At 40.4% G+C, this 20,223-nt stretch overlaps 1 protein-coding gene across 1 annotated transcript; it reads right to left on the minus strand.

Annotated features, from left to right (window-relative positions):
* Window positions 1-365: 365 nt before the first annotated feature.
* Window positions 366-19,356, minus strand: Tbpl2 (TATA-box binding protein like 2). The gene is made up of 7 exons (XM_051184002.1): window positions 19,285-19,356; window positions 17,225-17,664; window positions 16,474-16,561; window positions 13,073-13,164; window positions 9,262-9,429; window positions 4,770-4,864; window positions 366-442 (listed from the first exon to the last, which is right to left on the minus strand). Exons 1-7 carry the CDS (start codon window positions 19,354-19,356, stop codon window positions 366-368), a joined length of 1,032 nt encoding a protein of 343 aa, XP_051039959.1.
* Between the last annotated feature and the right edge of the window lie 867 nt (window positions 19,357-20,223).

The following is a 20,223-nucleotide window of genomic DNA, read 5'->3' on the forward strand; positions in this document are numbered from 1 at the left end:
AATAATAAAGCATGCACTTGCTGTCTCAGTCTAGCAAGGCCTGAAATGTTTACTTGTTCTTGCTTTTAATAATTAGATAACATACAAGAGTCATTTTTGAGAAAGAAATTTTCATTTCTTAATCATGGTTACTCACACAGAATCACCTTGTAATAAATCAAACTGCATTTTGGGCTACAGAGCAGACCCTGTTTCCAAATTAAGGCAAAAATCAAACAAGAAATACAATCCTATTAGCATAATAACAGGGACTGCTAGATAGCATGGGCGACTTCTACAGCCATGTGTAGATGAAACACACTCTTTCTCTGCTGTGCTTAAGCATACATCGAAATCACTACAATATGAAAAGCCCAATGATATACTCAGGTTTTCTTATAACTTTCTAGAATAGGATACATGTTTTCAAATGCTTCGTAGATCTCAGAACGCTCTTTGGCACCTATAAAGAAATCCAAGTGTATATAAACTTTTACATAACAACAACAACAAAAACATTTTTAATGCTGAAATTTTCATTTTACCATGTTCAATTACTGTTTATTTTGGGACATGGTCTCTAGCTAAACAACCTAGCATGAACTCAGAATAAATCCATCTGTGTCTGCCTTCCCAGTGCTGGGATTACAAGGATGTGGAGTTTTGTGATGGTTTCTACAAGACACCTCCAGTTGTTCACAGTAAAGGGCACTATAACCATAGTCTTCCCAAAACACATTTCATAGGGCAGAGATTCCCTTAGCATTTCCTCTCTGTGGATGTTGTCTTCAGTCATACAAGGCACAGTAAAAAGATGGAATGTTCTGAAAGTGTGCTACAACATGACATACAACAGCACCTGTGAACTTAGCTACTAGCAAAAATGACTTCCTTAGAACTACTCATTTCTGGCTAGTGTCTTGTTTTCATAGCATCAGACAAGCTGGAGTCAATCAAAGAGCTTCCAATTTTGACAAATAGGATGTAATTAGAGGTAAATTTTATTCCATTTTCATGCTTAGGTGTCAGCAACTGTTAACTATGATGTGACTGACATGAACTTAGAGCACTAAAAACAGATTAGGCATTCTTCCCTGGAGAAATATCAGTCAGTTCCCACTTGTCTCTCACCAACAACCATCAATCACTACACTCTTCACCTTGAAAAGTTGGTAAGGGACAACCCAATGAATGTTATGGACTGGTTCTTATGTGTGTTTGGGGCTTGAGCTAAACAGGAATTCTTATCTGACATATCTGTGGGCAGAAAACAAAGAAAGGAGGTTAATGAAAGAAACAATAAAAATGGTTAGCACCAGGTGTGGTGATACATGCCTATAACCTATCACTTGGGAGGCTGAAACAGGAGAATCATAAGTTCAAGGCTTTCCTGAGCTACACATCTGACCCCATTTCAAAAACTAACAAAGCAACAACCTATTAGTATGTTAATAACTTGGAATATCTGGAGTCCTAGGACCCTTCCTTCAGGGATGCAGAGCTTGCAAGAAAGAAAGAAGGAAATCTGAGAGTGATTATCTGGCTTAGCTCCAGGCCCAATGAGGGAGAAGATCCAAAAAGAAGATCAACTAGAATTCAGATTAGGGATGTGCTGTAATGCTTTTATTAAATAAAACCAACTGACAGTCAGGGCATGGAAGTTCAGCAACCGCTATACTTCTAGAGGGACTTTAAACTGGGTTCAGCCCCCAGTGTTCCTCAAAGTTAAGGGATGGGCACACAACCCAGCAATTCCACTCAAGTAAACCCCTCAACAAAACCAAAAGCAGAAATACAGTGAAGACTGGAATTGCGACAACAGTAATAACAACAAAAAGAGAAGCAACCTCTGTAGCCATCGATGAATAAAAATCTCAATGTATGTTCACAATAGATTAGTGCTTGACCAAAAACAGTAGAAACAAATCCAGGCGCTCGAGCGCACGCGCGCGCGCGCACACACACACACACACACACACACCAAAAAGGTAGGCATGATTACATTTACATGAAACATCCAAAATAGATAAGTCCATGAAGACCACAGACACTAGTGGCTGCTGGAGAACATGGAAAACTATTCAATGATATGGAGACTTATTTGGAGCCATGCAATGTTTTAGAACTGGAGGTAGTGGTATAGACACATTGCATTGCAGAACACTAAATGTATTAAATGCCCATTTTGGGGTGACTAAGTTTGTTAGATAAATTCCATTAAAAAACATTAAAGAGGAAGTTCTTGCAAGCCTACTTTATTTGTTGGCTTCTAATGGCAAAATTATATTTATTCCTTGCTAAGGGGTTTGAATTTGTAGGTCTGCATCCTGAAAAATGGAAGGTGGAGGAAGAAGGTGAGTTACTAACAGGTAAGAGAAACTCTGCACCTTTGGGGTGGGAAATCCCTCAAATCAGCATTGGAATGTTAAAGTTTTCTTTTCCAAAGAGATCAGTTTTCTGTAAACAAAACTGTGAGATGGGGACACCAAAAGTACAAGGCTATCCACGAGGAACTTGCCACCTGTATCTGGAATAGGCTTCTTGCCATCAGAGAGTGGCATGTGATAGGTGAGGCAAACATGCACACCACAGAACACCCCAGGGTAGACATTCTTTTTACAGTTCCTTGAGGAACGGGGCATCCAGGTCCAGTATTTGGAATAAACACTGATTTTATTTTTCCATAAGGCTTCCTATAAAATACTGTCTATGTACCTATGAATACTGCATTCAAACATGAAGAACATACCACCTGGAGACCCCCTGGGAAGCAGAAATGCAGCCAGTATTTTATGTTAGCAACAATTCTGATACCATAGAGTGTAGAGTTCCCTCATTTCACAAATGAAGTGAGGCCCCCAAAATTGAAGTTACCCAAATCATAAAGCAGCAAGGAAGGAGACATGTAGCCAGTGTTCCTTCCTTTACACCAGAAGCCACTAACCGAATACCACCTGTGCTCATTTACATGTAAAACAAGAGTTTGTCCAGTCAGTACTAGATCTAGTGTTGGGGATCAAACCCAGGGTCTTTTACATTCTTAAAAAACCCTTTTCCCTCTACTGTGTCCCAGACCTCATCTGACATTTCTTCCCTAAAGTATGATCATTAAAGGGAAACTTAATTAGTCTCATAGTCTAATTATCAATAATGAAAACCCCTACCTTATAGCAGCAGCAGCACCAACTGGGTGACCCCAGCATATTGATGAAAACTTACCACACCTTTTCTGTGTGCTGCAATGACTGTCCCTTTGGGATACACACAATTCCTAACCCTGGTAGCAAAATCTGGCCTGATATAATGAGAAAGGACCAGCTTGAAACTGAGTAAGAGCCCAAATGGCAGCTGTACCATTAACTAATCATAAGCATCTAGTCTGACCTCCAAGTTTCAGGTTCCTTACCAGAAAGACAGAAACCCTTATCACAGAGTAGGGAGGGGGTTATGTGCACTAACATTGTGCGAAGTCCTTTGAAAACCATAGCATTTCACAGAAACCTAGGATACTTTATTGTCTTTGAAGAATATATGGTAAGATCTGGGACACTGGATAGTTGGTCTAAGTGCATATGGGTTATCTTCTGATTCAGTGAGTTGCAGTGCAACATATAACTCCACCATCTGTCTCCTCAGGGCTGGATTGCTGCCAGATAGGTACTGGCATACTAACAACAGTACATGCACCTTGTAGATACCAAAAATTAAGGATCCATCATTTGGACATCAGATTTATGAATACATCTCCATATTTTAGCCAGGTGACACACAAACCAGCAATACAATGACTTGAACTAGCTAAGTTGTGTGTGTATGTGTGGTGGGGTGTGGGGGTGTCCCTTGCTATGTAACTGTGGTTGGTGGTCTGGAACTATGCAGACTAGGCTAACCTCTTTTCTCAGAGATTTGCCTGCACACCAAACGTTAGTACCACCATACCCAGCCTTCTGCTGGTCAAAGGATATTTAGATACACTATTGGAAGGAAGGTTTTCTATAGGAGACTATACTATAGATGCCTTTAAAAGAACTTGGAAATTTATGCTAATAACATTGAAAACAGAAATATATTTAAACAAAAGTTTGACTTCTGAGCACTTGCACTAATAAGTGTGCACAAATAAGACAGTCAAATGTGTGTGCTATTTATAAATAAATATGAAGGAACATAGAAATATCTTGACAATAGGAGGACAAGTTTGAATAACCTGTTAGAACAGGAGGACTCAGGAAGTATAGAGCAGCTGCCAAAGCCAATATACTGACTATATGTGTCAGTCATGTCCCAAACATGACTTTTATATTTTTAAGTGATTGGGAGAAAATAAAAGAGCACTATTGTAATGACACTCTTAAATTATAGTCATATAATCATAGTTACATAACTCAAAGTCCAAAGCCAGTTCCAGCAGAGACTCTTCGGGCCACAAAATCTAAATATTTAGTTTGGCCTTTACAGAGAATCTGGACCAATCCCTGCCTCAGGAACACTATGAAGCTTTATTCAAAAGACTCTTTGAAGAGTTTAAAGCAGCAAGGTAAGCTAACAAGGTAAGCTGCATGCACGATAATGGTTGATGTAAAGCAAGAAGGCAAGATGAACATACATCAAGTAATATGATGTGAAAATGTATCATTTTAGGAATTGAGATCATTAAATGAGGTCATTTCCCCTTTTCCACAGTACAGCAAAATTTACCTTGCTAGTGAGGAAAATCCATTCAGAAAGACAAGCAAAGCATACACATCACTTTACATCTTGAACATGAGATAATATAACCTCAAACTTACCTGTCAACACCACTTTTCCGGATGCAAAGATGAGCAACACCACCTGTGGTCTCACCATCTTATAAATAAGGCCAGGAAACAGCTCAGGTTCATAACTACTGAGACATGGAAAGTGATAAATTGTGCTAATGTCCACTACTTTCTCAGAACATTAAAGAGCCCACATGTCAAACTTCATTATCACAGTTGTAAAAGGTGCCACTTTAATAAAAATGACTCAGAGTATTGTCTTCAGTGAGAGGTTTTTTTTTTTGTTTGTTTTTTTTTTTTTTCTTTTTTTTTTGAGGATTGAACTCAGAACCTCACATTTTAGGCAAGTACTGTGACATGGAGCTATAACTCTTATCCTGAGCATAGACACTTAAACATCCAAAAACAAAATTTTTGGTTGTATCTGGCCTGGTAGCCTGTATTCCCAGTGTGTGGGAAGCCAAAAGAGGATTGAGAGTTAAAGTGTGGGCTACACAGTGAGACCCTCTCAAGAGTGATTAAATTTTATTTGTTCCATTAACAGGGTATTTCTGTATGTTTAAAGACTGGCCCAGCACTTGATATGCTGCCTTAAGTTTGTGGTCTTCCTGCCTCAGCATCCTGAGTGCTAGTAGTTCAATTTCAGGCAAATACTACCAAACCCAGCTTTGTTTGGTTGATTTCATTAGTTTTGTTTTGGGGATTTTTGTTTGTTTGGTTTTGTGGTTGTTTATTTATTGCTTTTATTTTTTTGACATAGGGTTTCTGTGTAACAGCCCTGGCTGTCCTAGAACTCACTTTGCAGACCAGGCTACCCACCTGCCTCTGCCTCCTGGATTTTGGGATTAAAGGCATGAGCCACTGTGACCCAGTGGCCATGCCAAGCTTAAGAGCTAACTTTTGATTATATCATCTCTCTCATTTGTTGGATTGTTAGAAATTGAGCTTAACTTTCAGTATCATGTTTAGTATTTGAAGTTGTTGTTAGTTAAATGTTTTCTGCCTTTCACCACTCAGCTACAGCTTGCCAGTAACAGCATAAACACGTTTTTTCTGGATTTTCCAAGTTCCCAATATTAAGAACATCTTTTGAATTTATAAATTGCTAAACACCTTTAGCAAATAGAACCTAAAAGTAGTTCAAGACCACAGCTACTTGTCTTTGGACAACTGCTATACAAAGGAATCAGATTGCATTATGCCAAGCATGTAATATTCACAGTTTGTTCCTAAAAATAGTAATTCACTCAGACTTGCTAGAAAATATGTGCTGAATCTCCATGAAGTAAAGATGGGGCTTAAGAATTCTGTCTCCACATTCCATCCCAGAGAAGGGCATAGAGCCATAGAAATGGTTGAGATGTCTCCCTCAGAGAAATTGGAAGGTAAGAAGAGGGTGAGAAAATACAACTGTTCATAGTAATGACTCATGGAGAACAGATAGAAGGAAAACAAGACATCTGAAAAGTAGCACACTAAGATCTACCCCAAACCTTCATGCATAGAGGATGAACCACACCTTAAATACCTGTAGTTCCTCAGCCAATAAAACTGTAGCAGCCCTTACTGGAAACAGAAAGGTGATCACATTGAGGAGGTGGCACTCCAGAAGAGTATGGAGGTCACTTCCCAAACCATATTTTTAAGTAATGAACTCCTGATTGGAGAAGTATTACTTATCCTGTGCATCAGTATAAATAAAGAAGGCTGCAGCCCAGAGAACCGGAGAACAGAGACTATCTTAGAGAGCGAATAGCAAACACCTGATGAGCCCATTGATCTCCAGTACATCTCCAGTTATCGCCTCTCCAGAAGCACTTCTCTGACTCTCCAAATCTATATCACAGAGCACCCTGCTAGGGTCCCATTGGCTTCCACAATCCAAGGCTAACATTGATAGTTTGTTTTTAGTCAACAAACTCTATGTGGGCAAGGGAGCAAGGCTTCATAGAAGTCCAGTAGAATCTTTCATCTACTACACAATACTCACCTGGATTTTAGAGCCTTAACAAATAGTTATTATAGGCATATTTCTGAGTTTAAAACAGAAGGGGAAATGCTCGTAGAAAGCTATAAAGATGACCGTGACATAGATTGACAGGGAAGGTAGCAAGGGAGAGACTGTAGTGGTGATGTAGCTCAGTGGTAGAGTAATTGCCTAAGAGACATGAGACCCCAGGTTTAACACCCTGGATATGGTGCTGCATGCTTGTTCAAGAGACTGAGACAAGATGGTTTCTGTAGTGTGAGACTAGCCTGATGACACAGCCTGACTTGATTTCAAAACTAAATACAAAACCAGAACACCTGTAGTAGATGTTGAAATACACATTTTCTGACCTAAATTAAAGATGAACTTGAGGTTTAAACATAAGATACACATGACCTGATCATGACTGATTAGTGTGATGCTTTGGGAAAACTATAGGCATTGAAAAAAGTTAAAAACAAATCCCTTTTTCTGCTTAAGGATGTATCCTTAAGGCTCCCAATGTGAAGAAAACAAATACCCACACTGCAGTTGAGATCTGTGTCCTGTGGATAGGGGCCTGAGAGAGAGCTTCCGAGGGAGGTCAGCACCAGACCAGAAAGAGAAAGTCTTTGGAATACAAAGTACTCTTTCCAGCCAGACATAGCAAAAATGACTGAGCTCATAACCCTGACCAACTAGGACCTAGAGACTGGTAGGGGCCTCTTCTAGAAGATGAGAGCCAGGCAGCCGACTCTGATCATGCTCTTCTGCCAGCTTTGCTTTTCAGAAAGTGAAAATGGTGACAAGCAACTTTTACTATCAACTTCAATCCTCTCTGTATGCTGTTGAGAAAGGAAGGGGACAAGGAAGAGGAATTGCACACAACATGTTGAGCCCCAATCGGCCTAAAAGAAAAGCAAGGAGTTTACCTTAGCCGTGCTATGAGTTGAGGTGGACCTCATTTGTGTGTTCTGAAAAGGGAGACTAGAGCCTTGTGACTTGAGAAACTGGATGATAAAATGTGTTCACAAATTTTAAGTGGAGCATGTACTATGTCTATAAATGACCCCGGGTTAATAAAGAAAACACACCCGGAAGTGATGTATATTGCATAAGGAAGAGAGGAAGAGGTCCACAGTAATGACTTTTTGAAAAATAAAAAACATGACAGATATCACAGTCACTTGATAAGTAAATTGTGTGGAAAAGGGGAAATAAAACAGGAGGAGGAAGAAAGAATCATTCAAGCTATATCTTGGAATAAACTATAGTTTGACAGTTAAGAAAAGTCCAGACATTTTAAACTTTGGTTAGGTTTGGATCTGAAAGGAAAGTCAATGAAACTCCTTTTCCTGCTCCTTGATGGAATAGACTCACAGTTCACTCACAGAGGAGGTAAAAAAGTTGGAATAAGACTGAACTGACCAAGAGTGTAAAAGCATCTGCCATTCTACACTAGGTCAGTTGCTTTGACCCAGATGTGCATCAGGGTGGAGGGTGTGGTGTTGATCTCTGAAGCCCAAGCTGTCCTCTCTGAAGGCTGAAATGAGGCCAAGGAGCCAGTCTGGCTGTGGAAATTAGGGTTAAAGAAGCTGAAAAGACTAGAATGTTCCCTTAGGCTAGGAATACTGTAAACACAGCACTGCTGTGGCAGTTAAAGCTACACAAAGACAACCCCTCCCAAATAAGCATGACCAGACAGGATCATACTCTGAGGCTATATTACAGCCATATTTCCTCCTCCCCAATTCTTTCTCCGCCCTCCAGCTGTCAGCCTCACCCCTTAACTTCTACTGCCATCTCCAAACCCACTTGGGCCAATTTTACAAACCTAATCCATTAGTGGGCCTGAAAATAGACCTTCAGCACCGATGTTGGGTATAAACTTTGCAGGATTTCAAGAAGCCAAGTCTCTTTTGGTGGAGCTGCCCATTCAGAGATGTAGGCTGAAGTCATCCAAGTGATCACTATGCAATTTCACTGTGAGAATCACTATTTCAAGACCCTGGCCATAACTTTTGAGGACTGGGGCACAACATTTTAATCCATTCATCTACCCTGCCTCCTCCTCTAATCTTTTGGTAAGTAGTCACTTTCTCTGACAGCTATCTTGTATAATTTTAAGTTTATTGGTTTTTAATTTCATTTTGCCTTCCAACCACAGTTTTCCACCCCACCCCTCCTACCACCCTCCGTTGTCTTACCCCTCTACGCACCCCCTCACCCACTCCTCCTCCCAGGATAAGGGCTCCCACAAGAGGCTGACAAAGCTTGGCCCATTAAGTAAAGGCAGAACCAAGGCCCTCCTCCCTGCATTAAGACTGAGCATGGCATCCCACCCTAGGGAATGGACTCTAACAAGCTATTACAAGCACCAGAGATAGATACTGGTCCTATGGTCAGGGGTCCTTCAAGCAGACCCAGCTACACAATTGTCTCCCACATGTAGAGAGCCTAGTCCGGTACCATGAATGTTCTATGGCTAACAGCCCGAATCTTATAACTTCTACAGCTTAGCAAGTGTGAGGTTAAGCTCAAAAGTCATCATACCTACTAAACTGCCGGTGGGTTAGTGCCAAAGTCTCCAGTCTGATGGGAAACTTCACATCACAGCTTCCTACCATGTTCTGAATTTTAAAATTGAAGAATTTGACAGGGAACCCGAGCTTCTGCACCACTCGAGCATACTTTCTAGCTGCCAGTCGAGACTCCTCTTCACTGGGGAAATGCAAACATAATTAAAGACACGGCTCTATTGTTTTGTGACATAGGGTCTGACTCTATAGGCCAGGCCAGTAGTAACTCATGCAATCTTCCTGCTTCAGTCTCCCAAGTGCTGGGATTACAGGCATGCATCACCACACACCTAGTTAATTAACTGCATCCACTATTAACAAATCTGGTTGAATAGACTTCTTATTCACCCTCCCTATCTCTTTTATTATTTGTGTTGCATTTGTAGCCCATGCTTTAGACTATATCTCTACTATATATTCTATGCCCATCTTTCAATGTACCTATGTGACTGTGGGCTGGGGAGTGGCTCAGTGACAGAGCATTTGCCTAACATATGTGAGACTCTGGGTTTGGTTCCCAGAATCACAAAAATAAAATAAAAATAAGTGAAACTCATTGAGAAGGACCTCCCTCCCATTCCTTTGTCCATAGTGTCTTGTTAAATGTCTGGGACATTGAACAATTAGTTGTTGAACTGACCAAAACGCATCACTTTGATTGGTCATCTCAACTATAATGCAACCTTTACTTGTTTTAAACGTTATTTGAAAAACTGAGTACTGCACTGTTTCTCCAAGTATGTCTTAAGACCTAAAATCTTGTTAGATGGGCTATGACCCAGGTGTGGCCTCTGACACAGACACTCTTGTCTGGTGACCAGCAAATTGCTTCTGGTACTCACTACAGCCTGAGAACTTCCCTGCTCTAAAAGTGTGAGAGTCATTTGTATAGGAGAAAAGTACAAAGACATGCAAAAAAAAAAAAAACCAACCACAAGGAAGACAGATCTGTACCAAGTCAGAGGCATAGACTTAGGTCGTTAAGAGATGAATTGTCAAAAACAAATTTAAATTTAAATTTCGTAAAACTTGCCCAATCTTTCACAGTTTTCTCACTCAGCTGCTATGAGGCTCATACTCAGCATGAGGGACAAAATTTCCAAATTAGCAGCTACAATCTTCAAATGGTCAACCCTAAATCCGTGTCAAAAAATGTGCTTGCCGTTTTCATCTCACACTGTTCACCTATCCAACAACAGTGAGCAGCAGAGGCTGCTGGACAGGGGGCACTGTGAGAGAATTCTGTGAGCACAGGTCTCCTTGTGGGGTGTACCCATCTTTTAAGTTGTAAACCGGCAGTTCCTGAAAGGAAAGCCACTTTGACTCAGCTTGCCTGGACAAGTGAAGTGTGGGTTCTGGTCTCCAGGTCCCTCACTGTCCTCTTATGTGAATTGGGTCATGTGCTTTACTTCAATCATCCTTGGCTTCCCCCACCCACTTCTAACTCCTGACATGGCTTAGCAAGGCTATATCCCAAATTAGCAATGCAATTAAGGCATTTGGTAAAGGAAGGCTTACTTCGATGTAAATTTCACATATGGGTTCCTATTTTAACCATAGCGTAAGGTCTACATATATTCGTTGTGAAAACATTAGATATAGATTTAAAACCCTAAAGTTTCATCCCAAGTGGTAAAAATTATTTAAATTTTGCCTTCTGTACATATCTCTATGTCCTTAAACCTTATCATTACAAAAAATAAAAATAAAAAACAGGTTTTCATAGAGTTTGGACAATAATAATGGTCTCTCGTATCAATGAAAGGCTTAAAACTCCTTATGCAAAACTCAGGAACCAAAGAGATTCAGGTAACCTGTTATCTATCTGAACTCACTATTACCATCTGAATATGGCTTCCAAATTCCAGAAAGATACAATGTATGTGATATGAGCACAAAGTTAGATAATGAACTTACAATTTTGTCTGCCCCACCCCCAACCAATCACATGCCATGGCAGTACTCAATGTGTGTATATAGATAGCACAATTTCACTTTGTGACTTAAATCAAAACACTCTTACTAGATATTTACTATGGATTTCCAAATTTAAACTGTGCTAAAAGAACATTCCCACATATATCTTACACAGTTGTCCTATGATTACTTAGGAATGGGGATTTCTGGGACCAGAATCAGACCAGTAGAATAGGAGGCCCAAAGGCTCATTTAGGTACATGCAAAGAACTCAATGTGAAAAATAAAGAGCATGGATCCAGAACGAATTCTTCAATAAGTGTTACTTGGATACCAATTGGTAGTTTGAAAAACAAAAAATCTTTAACTGTAAAAATTATAAACCTGCTTATCCAATTAATTTAATTATTTTCAATTCCTAACAGTCACAGTAACTAGTGACTACCCCAGTGGACAGCAGAGGTACAAGGCACTCTCTTCAGACAGGACATGCTGTAGATCAGCAGTTCTCAACCTGTGGCTCATGACCCCTTTGGCAAACTTCTATCTCAAAAATATTTACATCAGGATTTCATAACAGTATCTAAATTAGTTAAGTAGTAGCAATGAAAATAATTTTATGGTTGGGGTCACCACAACATGGGGAATTGCATTAAAGGGTCACAGCATTGGGAAGGTTGAGAACCACTACTCTAGATGAATCAAAAAGCCACTACCCTTTCTCTATTTTTTCTTATTTAACATAAGACATGAAAAAGGCTAGGAAAATATTGGAAGTCAATATTTACATCATGTTCTACAATGGAAATGTCATTCCAAATGAACAAACATAAAGGGAAAATGAATCAACTTCTATATGCCAACAACTTTAAGTTGTGTTTTTAAAACCTCCTTTAAAACATGATAAATACTAATCTGGAAAAATATTTGCAGCATAAATTTACAAAATACTTAAAATACAAAAGGCTGTTACCAAAAGGCAAATATCTCTAGGATATTGGGCAAAAGATATAATAAGCATTTTACATGCTGGTGAAAAGATGTTTGATCTCACTAACCATGAAAGTATAATTTTAAAAGTGTAAGTTTAGCATATATAAATAACCATATTGGCAGCCCATGTTTGTAAGAAGAAATGAATGATTGGGGCCTCTGGAGCTGATATCACCTCTCAGAAGGGAACTTGCTGTCCATCTAACACACAGAGGGCACCAGCTCTCTTCATCAGCTCTATGGTGAAAGAGAAAATATCACATCATGACTTCCTCTGTTGGAGATCCAGGAAAGAAAAATCTTTCCAAAGATTCCTCACCGAGTGAATGCTCCAGAAATGTCCCATTTAGAAGGTTCTACATTCTTATCTGTAATGAAGAAAATCCACAATAATGTCCCTAGGCTTACGATATCTTGTCATGACTGCAGAAGGAAAATTGTGTGTGGGGGGGGTGGGTGTGTGTGTGTATACATGAATTTGCTTTTAACACATATTTTATATATAACATATATGTGTGTGTATATATAACATATAACACTGGGGACTATAAAGAGTGGGATATAGTTTAGTATTAAATGTAACACTAAGAACTTTGTTTTCAAAACAGGGTTTCTCTGTAGCTTTGGAGCCTGTCCTGGAACTCACTCTATAGACCAGGCTGGCCTCGAACTCAGAGATCTGCCTGACTGTCACTCTAGTGCTAGGATCAAAGGTGTGCACTACCACCTGGCCAAGACAAAGAACTTTTAACTCTATAGTAACTATTTTACAGAGTAAAACATGCTTTTCTTACTGTGAGTTTTCACGCAAATGCTATACGTCTTTTCTTACATGAGATGCCTGTGGGGTAAGAATGGGAATTTTATTCTCATACCTTTTAGCTCCTGTGCAGACCACCTTCCCAGAGCTAAATAAGAGGGCTGTCGTCCGTGGCTCTCGGATCCTCATTATGACTGCAGCAAACCTCTGCACACCAAAGCCAATGGGAGAATTAGTCTCTACTGGAAGTTAACAGTGGCCCAGTTAGAAAGTTGGGCTATATATGAAAATCTTGAGGAGACTGAAATGGAAGAGAAAAACTAAACAATGTCTGGGCCTATTTTCCCACAGTAACAAAAATTGTAATTATAAAATGTTTATAACTTAATACCTAAAATTAGAGTATCTGTTGCATTTAAGGTCTGATGCTAAGGACTTGTAGATTTTCTCTCATTTATACACATAACAAGACTAACAAGTCCATTGTTGCCCTCATTTAATAAACAAGAAATAAAGAATTTAACCTCAAACATTGTCAGAACTTGGTAAAGACACAATATAAAACCACAGCTAGTTAGATTTACAACAGCATACTCTCCTTTTCTCTTACAGAATCCTTCTGAAAATATGAGTAAGAGTACAGATGATGAGCTAAAGCTGTGGGTGTGTCAGCCATACACATGAAGCCCAGCACACGTGAAGCCCTGTGTCTGCCTCCCAGCATGGAATAATCCTGCTGTGGTGGTGCACCTGGAATCCCAGCTCTCTGGGGGTGGAAACAGGGTTGGGGGTGGGGGGAGATCAAGAGCATCCTTGGCTGCATTTAAAATTTGAAACCAGTTTGGAATACATGAGATCTCATCTCCTCTCAAAACAAAAAATATATGAGCCTAATGTGGTACATGCCTATAATTCCAGTACTTGGGAGATTGAGGTAGGAGGATTCCAAGTATAAGAACAGCCTAATCTACATAGTTAAATCCCATTTCAAGACAACAACCCACCACAGAAAAGTATGTTATTATGTATGTTATTGCCAAGAGTCTGGAATATGCCATGGCAACTAAAATACAGATCACAGTATACATGACAGATATGCTAAAAAAAAGGGGGGGGGATCTGTTTCATTGAGTTCCAGCCTTCATAATCCTTTCAAGGCACATTCCCAGCCCCTAAAGAACACTAAGGCTCTTAAGTCACCCTATCACACTGGTATGGCACTAAATGACCTGGACCCCTTCCTTATTGGTCCTACACATATGCTTCTCCAACTTTCCTTTGCCCATCAAATTTGTGTGGGCCCTGTGCAAAACAACCCCTTGGTAGGGGGCAACTACTCCAAGGATCATGGTTCACCTCTCACTTCAAGCTCAGGCAACCAATTGCAATTTGAATCAGAAATGCCAAAAACTGGAGTCACCACCAGGGAGTGGATAAGTCCTCATTAATGCTTTTCATGTGCTTACTAAACTGTATCATTTTCCCTGGTAGTCATTAAAGAAAGAAATATCCACATCCTCACTAGATGATACATGCAAACAGACTCATAATCCTGCCCTAGCTTCTCAAGTGCCAGGATGACACGAATGCACCACCAACTTTGGTTGCTTTTGCTTGTGTTTTGGAGACTGGATCTCATTATGTTATTCCAGCAATGTAGACTCTGGCTATAACTCTCTATATAGACCTGGCTAACCTTGAACTCACAGAGATCTGCCTGCCTCTGCTTCCCAAGAACTGGGATTAAAAACATGTACCACCTTGCCCAGCAATTGTTATCTTCTCATCCTGATTTTGTTAAAATTTGAAGGTATAACTCAAGCACCAGCCTAGAATTTGTCTGTAAAGTAAAATTTCAGACAGATCCTATACATTCTCTCCCACAGAAGGAGCGAGAGCTGAAGATGGTGGGTAAAATATGCATAAAATGATCTTTTTCCAATATTGCAATCTATCATTGCTGCCACCATAAGAATTCTACCTCACAACTGTATTTCTTTCCCCCCCCCCTCTCTCTCTCATATGTGTGTGGGAAGGGGAGTGGTTTGAGACAGGATCTCACTATGTAAGTCTGGCTTACCTTACTCAGTTTGTAGATGAGGCTGGCCTCAAACTCACAGAGATACACTTGCCTCATTCTCCCAAATGCTAGTATTATACGGTGTGTACCACCATGCCCAGCCTCACCAGTTACTTCTATCCATACTCTAGCCAGGGGATGTGAGACATAAAAGGAAAAGCTATTTTGTGTCTGGATAATGCATAACACTAAATTCAGATGTTAGCAAATGCAAATACTTGATCTAAAAAGACTTGATTCACACTGTCTCTCTTACTATTGTGATTTTTTTATCATCTGACCCACAAATCTTCCCACTGAATCCAGGGCACCATTTTCCAGTGTGAGTAAGGTATTATTACTCCTCATTGCACTCCCACTACAGGACTTAGCCTCAAACCCTGCCTTCCTCTACAAAAACAGACCTTGAGAAACTATTAACTGTTGAGGGAGCTAACAAATGCAAATTCTCTAAGCAAATACGCCAATGAAGATAAGATATCTGCCCTGGGCGAGGGCACAAGGAACATAATTTATTAAACAGCTGTCAGCAGGCATGGGCAGGCCGATCTCTGTAAGAACAAGACCAGCTTGGTTACACAGTGAGAACAACGTAAGGTGGGGAATCATTGAATCACCCATGAGTAAACAAAATTTTGAACCTTATAAAAAAATCTAGCAGCTCCCCAATCTCCCCCACTCCCTCTGCTATGATACAGGGTTTCTCTGTATAGCCCTGGATGTCCTGGATCTCACTCTGTAGACCACTGGCCTTGAAATCACAGAGATGCCTCCCAAATGCTGGAATTAAAGGTATATGCCACCACCACCACCACAATTTAGCTTTTTTGTTTGTTTGTTTGTTTGTTTAAAAGAAACTGACAATTCAAAAACATAGAAGTGTCAGCTATGTGAGGCAGCATTTAGAAAAATAGAATTTCCAACCAGACATGTTTACACATCATATAATCCCAGCAATCTAGGCTCTTAGGAGAGGAGGCAGGAAGATTCCAAGTTCAAACTTAGCCTGGGCTATATAGTGAGGCATTGAAAACACACACACACATACACACACACACACACACACACACACACACACAAAATCAACAACAAAAACACCCTACAGATGATAATTCAAGCTAGTGTTCCACTGGCCTGAAAATAAACACCATGAAAAAAAAAACTTTTTGAATGATGAGAAAGTTCTAGTTTTAGGATTGATCAATTATTGCTTTATTCAGCACTGAGAATGAATGTGTGTATAACTTCAAAGTGAAAAATAAGATAGCTAACCTTCTGAGTTAAAACTTTTCACTAAGATTTTTACCAAAATAAAGAAATGAGCCAATGTCACAATCATACAATGAACAATAACTAAGAAAATTATAAGGTTGGAAGGGACACTGAAGATCTTACCTTAGTGTTATAAGGTTGAAAGGGATACTGAGGGATCTTACCTTAGGGTTATATTCCGTGTTTTTTGCATTCAGAGCTATTTTCCTCAGATCCAACTTACAAGCCAGGTTTGCAGTGGCAACTATATTCCTGAACAAACAAGCCAACCCAAAAGATCATAATGGTATAGTTTCAACACCAACTTAACTTACCTCATTAACTCATTTCACAGACTTTGCCTTAGCAACTTGCTGGGGGGGAGAATTCTCACCATGAAATGCAAAGTACGATGGACCTTAGTAAAGTATAAACCCCAACACCTTGCTAAAAATCACACTGTCTTACATTTCATAACAAAAGTTTTAAAACTTAATTTTAAACTTTATTTTATAATAAAACATTTAATTTTATAATTAAAAAATAAAACACTATCCTAAAACAGAAACCCCAAATCCAAAGGAGTTTGCAAATCAAACTCAATTTTTATTTCCTTTATGTTTACCCAGCCGTAACTACCATTGTTAACAACTTCAATGCTTTGGAATACACAATACAATCTTTCAAGAATGTGTCTGTTAATCTTGACCCTCCTCTTAGGAAACCAAGAACTGGTGTTTTTTTTTTTTTTTTTTTTTTTTTTTTTTTTTTTTTTATAAGTAACCAGACTGTCATTAGTGATGACCCATTAAGGAATTCCTTAAGGCAATATGAAATTCTCCTCCTTATACATTTATCCTGAAATTAGTTCTAATGTTCTAAAATATAAACTATGCACCTAGAAGCATCCCTCACTTTAAAAACAAGGACACTTACTGCAATTGAGGCACAATTCCAGAGCTTTCAGAAACAGGGTTCATTGGTGTCATGGACAATATAGATGCCACAGATAAGGCAACGGAGTTTGGTTTTTCTGGGAAGGGCTGGTTGGAGGCAGCACCATCAGGGCAAAAATGGGCATGGGATTCTGGTGAACTGCCACTGTTCAAGGTTAGCCCACTATCCTCCCCACCAGGCAACTGCAACTGACTTTGCTCTGGTCCATGCTTGTTTCCAGTGACATCCTGGTCTTTGCTGTCATGAGTAAGCTCATCTGGAAGGAAGCTTAGATCCACAGATGAAAAGTCACTGGGTGTTTCTTTTACTCCACCAAGATGGGAATTAAACATAGTTTCTGGATTGGACAGATTGAGTGGGTGCACATCCAAAGGCGATCTTGGACTGAACAGCTGAGACATAGCTTGAGGAAAGTCATCCTAGGCAGTTTGCAAAGCAAGAAAAAAAAATAAATAAAACACCAATGGGATTCCACTATGGCAGGAAGCCAACAGCTTCAATCTGAAATGCTGTTCAAGACTGCTTAAATCCACACCCTTGCTCCTACAAAGTACCACCAAGATTCTACTACAGTGTTCCAGCATGCTGAAGAGTGTATCTTAGAGCTGGATTAAGAGTATTGACTGCTATTCTAGAGGACCCAGTGTCCTGGCACCCACATGTCTGCTCTCCACCATCTGTAACTCCAGTTCAGGGGATCTGATATCATCTTATAGACGCCTTCATTGGGCACCTACATGCTGTGCACATGTAGTCAAAACACTCATACACAGAAAATAAAGACAAATCTTTTGTAACTACATCTTAAAACACAAAAAAGGCAGTTTTTCCTACTTCAGCTAAAGCCTGCTGAATTGCCCCTAACTCCAGCTGTGTAATAGATATAGTTGAACTCAAGATGCCTATAAAAATTGAAGAGCAGCTGTACTCTATTAGTTAATTGTGTCAGTTAACTTAAATGCTGTTTTCATCTTAAAGTCACATTTTAAGATTTTTTTTAACTATTTTTTTTCATTATGTGTATTGTGTATATGGGGATACGTACACTTGGGTGCAGGTGCCTAAGCTATCTAGAAGGCATCAGATCTCTCTGGAGCTGAACTTAGAATGTCATGGGCCTCAGACATGGGTGCTGGGTACTAAACTCAGGCTGTCTGCAAGATTGGTACTTACTAACTCCTGAGCCATGTCTCTGTGGCCCCATAAAAATCACATTTTAGAATAGGCATGTGAATATTGGGCATAGTCTTAATTGATTATTAGCACTCATTAAAGACTCAGAATTGCTTTTTTCTAATCAAACGAGAGATTTAAAAATTATGTGAATTTAGAAAAGATAAATAGGTTACTGAGATTGACATATTAAGGATACTTTACATGGATATTTCTTTTGTTTTGGAGATAGGGTCTCACTGTAGCCTGGTCTGGCCTTAGCCTCTATAGTGCAGGCGTATACCTTTAATCTGAGCACCCATGAAGCAGAGGCAGGTGGATCTCTACGAATTTGGAAGCCTACCTAATGAGTTCCAGGGCAGCACAGGCTACGGAAAGAGACCTGTTTCAAAAAGGAAAGAGAGGAAAGGAGAGAGGGAGAGAGGGACAGAGAGGGAGGGAGACAGAGAGGGAGGAACACAGAGAGAGAGGTGAGAGAGAGATTGAAACAATCTTAATGAATCATAGGTGACAGACTGCCCCTGTTAGTTTCATCTACGTGGAAGCTGTAGCTTGAGCCTAATTGTTTCCTATGGGTTCGAGAAGTCAGATGCCCCGAACCTGGCCTCAATCTAGCAAAGCAGAAGCTCTGGGACCTGAAGTGACTGCGGGCAGCATGTCCCTTTGCCATCAGGACCAGGCCATCTAACTTCATGGCTAGGGTGTCTAATTGACAACCCCGGTCACCTCAATGAACTTCCAAGTTCAGCTGAAGGGCCTGGATCGAGCCTGCCTCTTAGGGAAGATTTGGTTTTTCAAAGTGACTCCCCAAAGCCAACACTGGCAAACCCGGCGCTGGTTCTCAGCAATATGGCTGCCAGGCTCACCTGAACGGTATAGGGGTCCAGGAAAAGGTCCAGGTACATGTCCTCCTCCTCCATGAGGGGAGAGCCCACCATATAGAGCTGGAGACAAGCAAGGGATCAGCGTCCAAGCAAGTCAGAAGAGCTTTGCTAGAACCAGCCCAGTTTCGGGCCCAATGCTCTTTATCATCTTCATGCAGGACGCAGTCAGGTGGGGCCAGCTCGTTCTACGTCTTACACAGATGGCGTGAATGAGCTAAGGAAGCAGGTGAGATGCAGAGAAGGAGCTAATGAGCCAGGTGAGACACAGCTGGTGGCACCCAGAGACCTAGGTGGGCTGCTGAGTAGGGCGGAGCAGGCCAGGCTAGGGCCTCGATTGGTGCCCCCTCTGCCACCACTGGGCCTGCACGTGTTGCCTTGACTCCCCAAGAGCAGCATAAGGTTACTGAAGTGCACAGTGAGAAAAGATTGCTTTTTCTCTTCCCCTTTGCTTTCTTCCTTTCCCTTTTCCTTCTTTCCCCACCCCCTTCTCTTCTCATGCAGCTCAGACTAGCCACAAACTGTCTTCCAGATCCTGAGTACAGGGATTACAGGGCATGCCACCATAACAATATTTCTCAGGTGTGGTTTTCTTACTGTATTTGTGTATCTCCGTTGGTGTGTGTATGTACATGTGCACACTACAGATTTCATGTGACCAAATAGCAGCTTTCAGAAGTAGGCTCTCTCCTTCCAGCCTGTGAAAGGAACTGGAAGATAGAATTCAGAGTGGCAAGCTTGATGGCAAGCGCTGAGCAATCTCACCCACCCAGATATAATAGCTCTGTTATTATTTTTCACCTTCATGCCTTAGGTAGATTTTCACCAATTACAGAGAATTTACCTACAGCTGTATTGCTCCACAGCTAGGGTCCAGACAACGCAAGAAGATAATGCAAAACTCAATATCCAGAGAAGATTTCC

Source organism: Phodopus roborovskii, unplaced genomic scaffold, assembly GCF_943737965.1.
Source record: "Phodopus roborovskii unplaced genomic scaffold, PHOROB, whole genome shotgun sequence".
Taxonomy (NCBI): domain Eukaryota; kingdom Metazoa; phylum Chordata; class Mammalia; order Rodentia; family Cricetidae; genus Phodopus; species Phodopus roborovskii.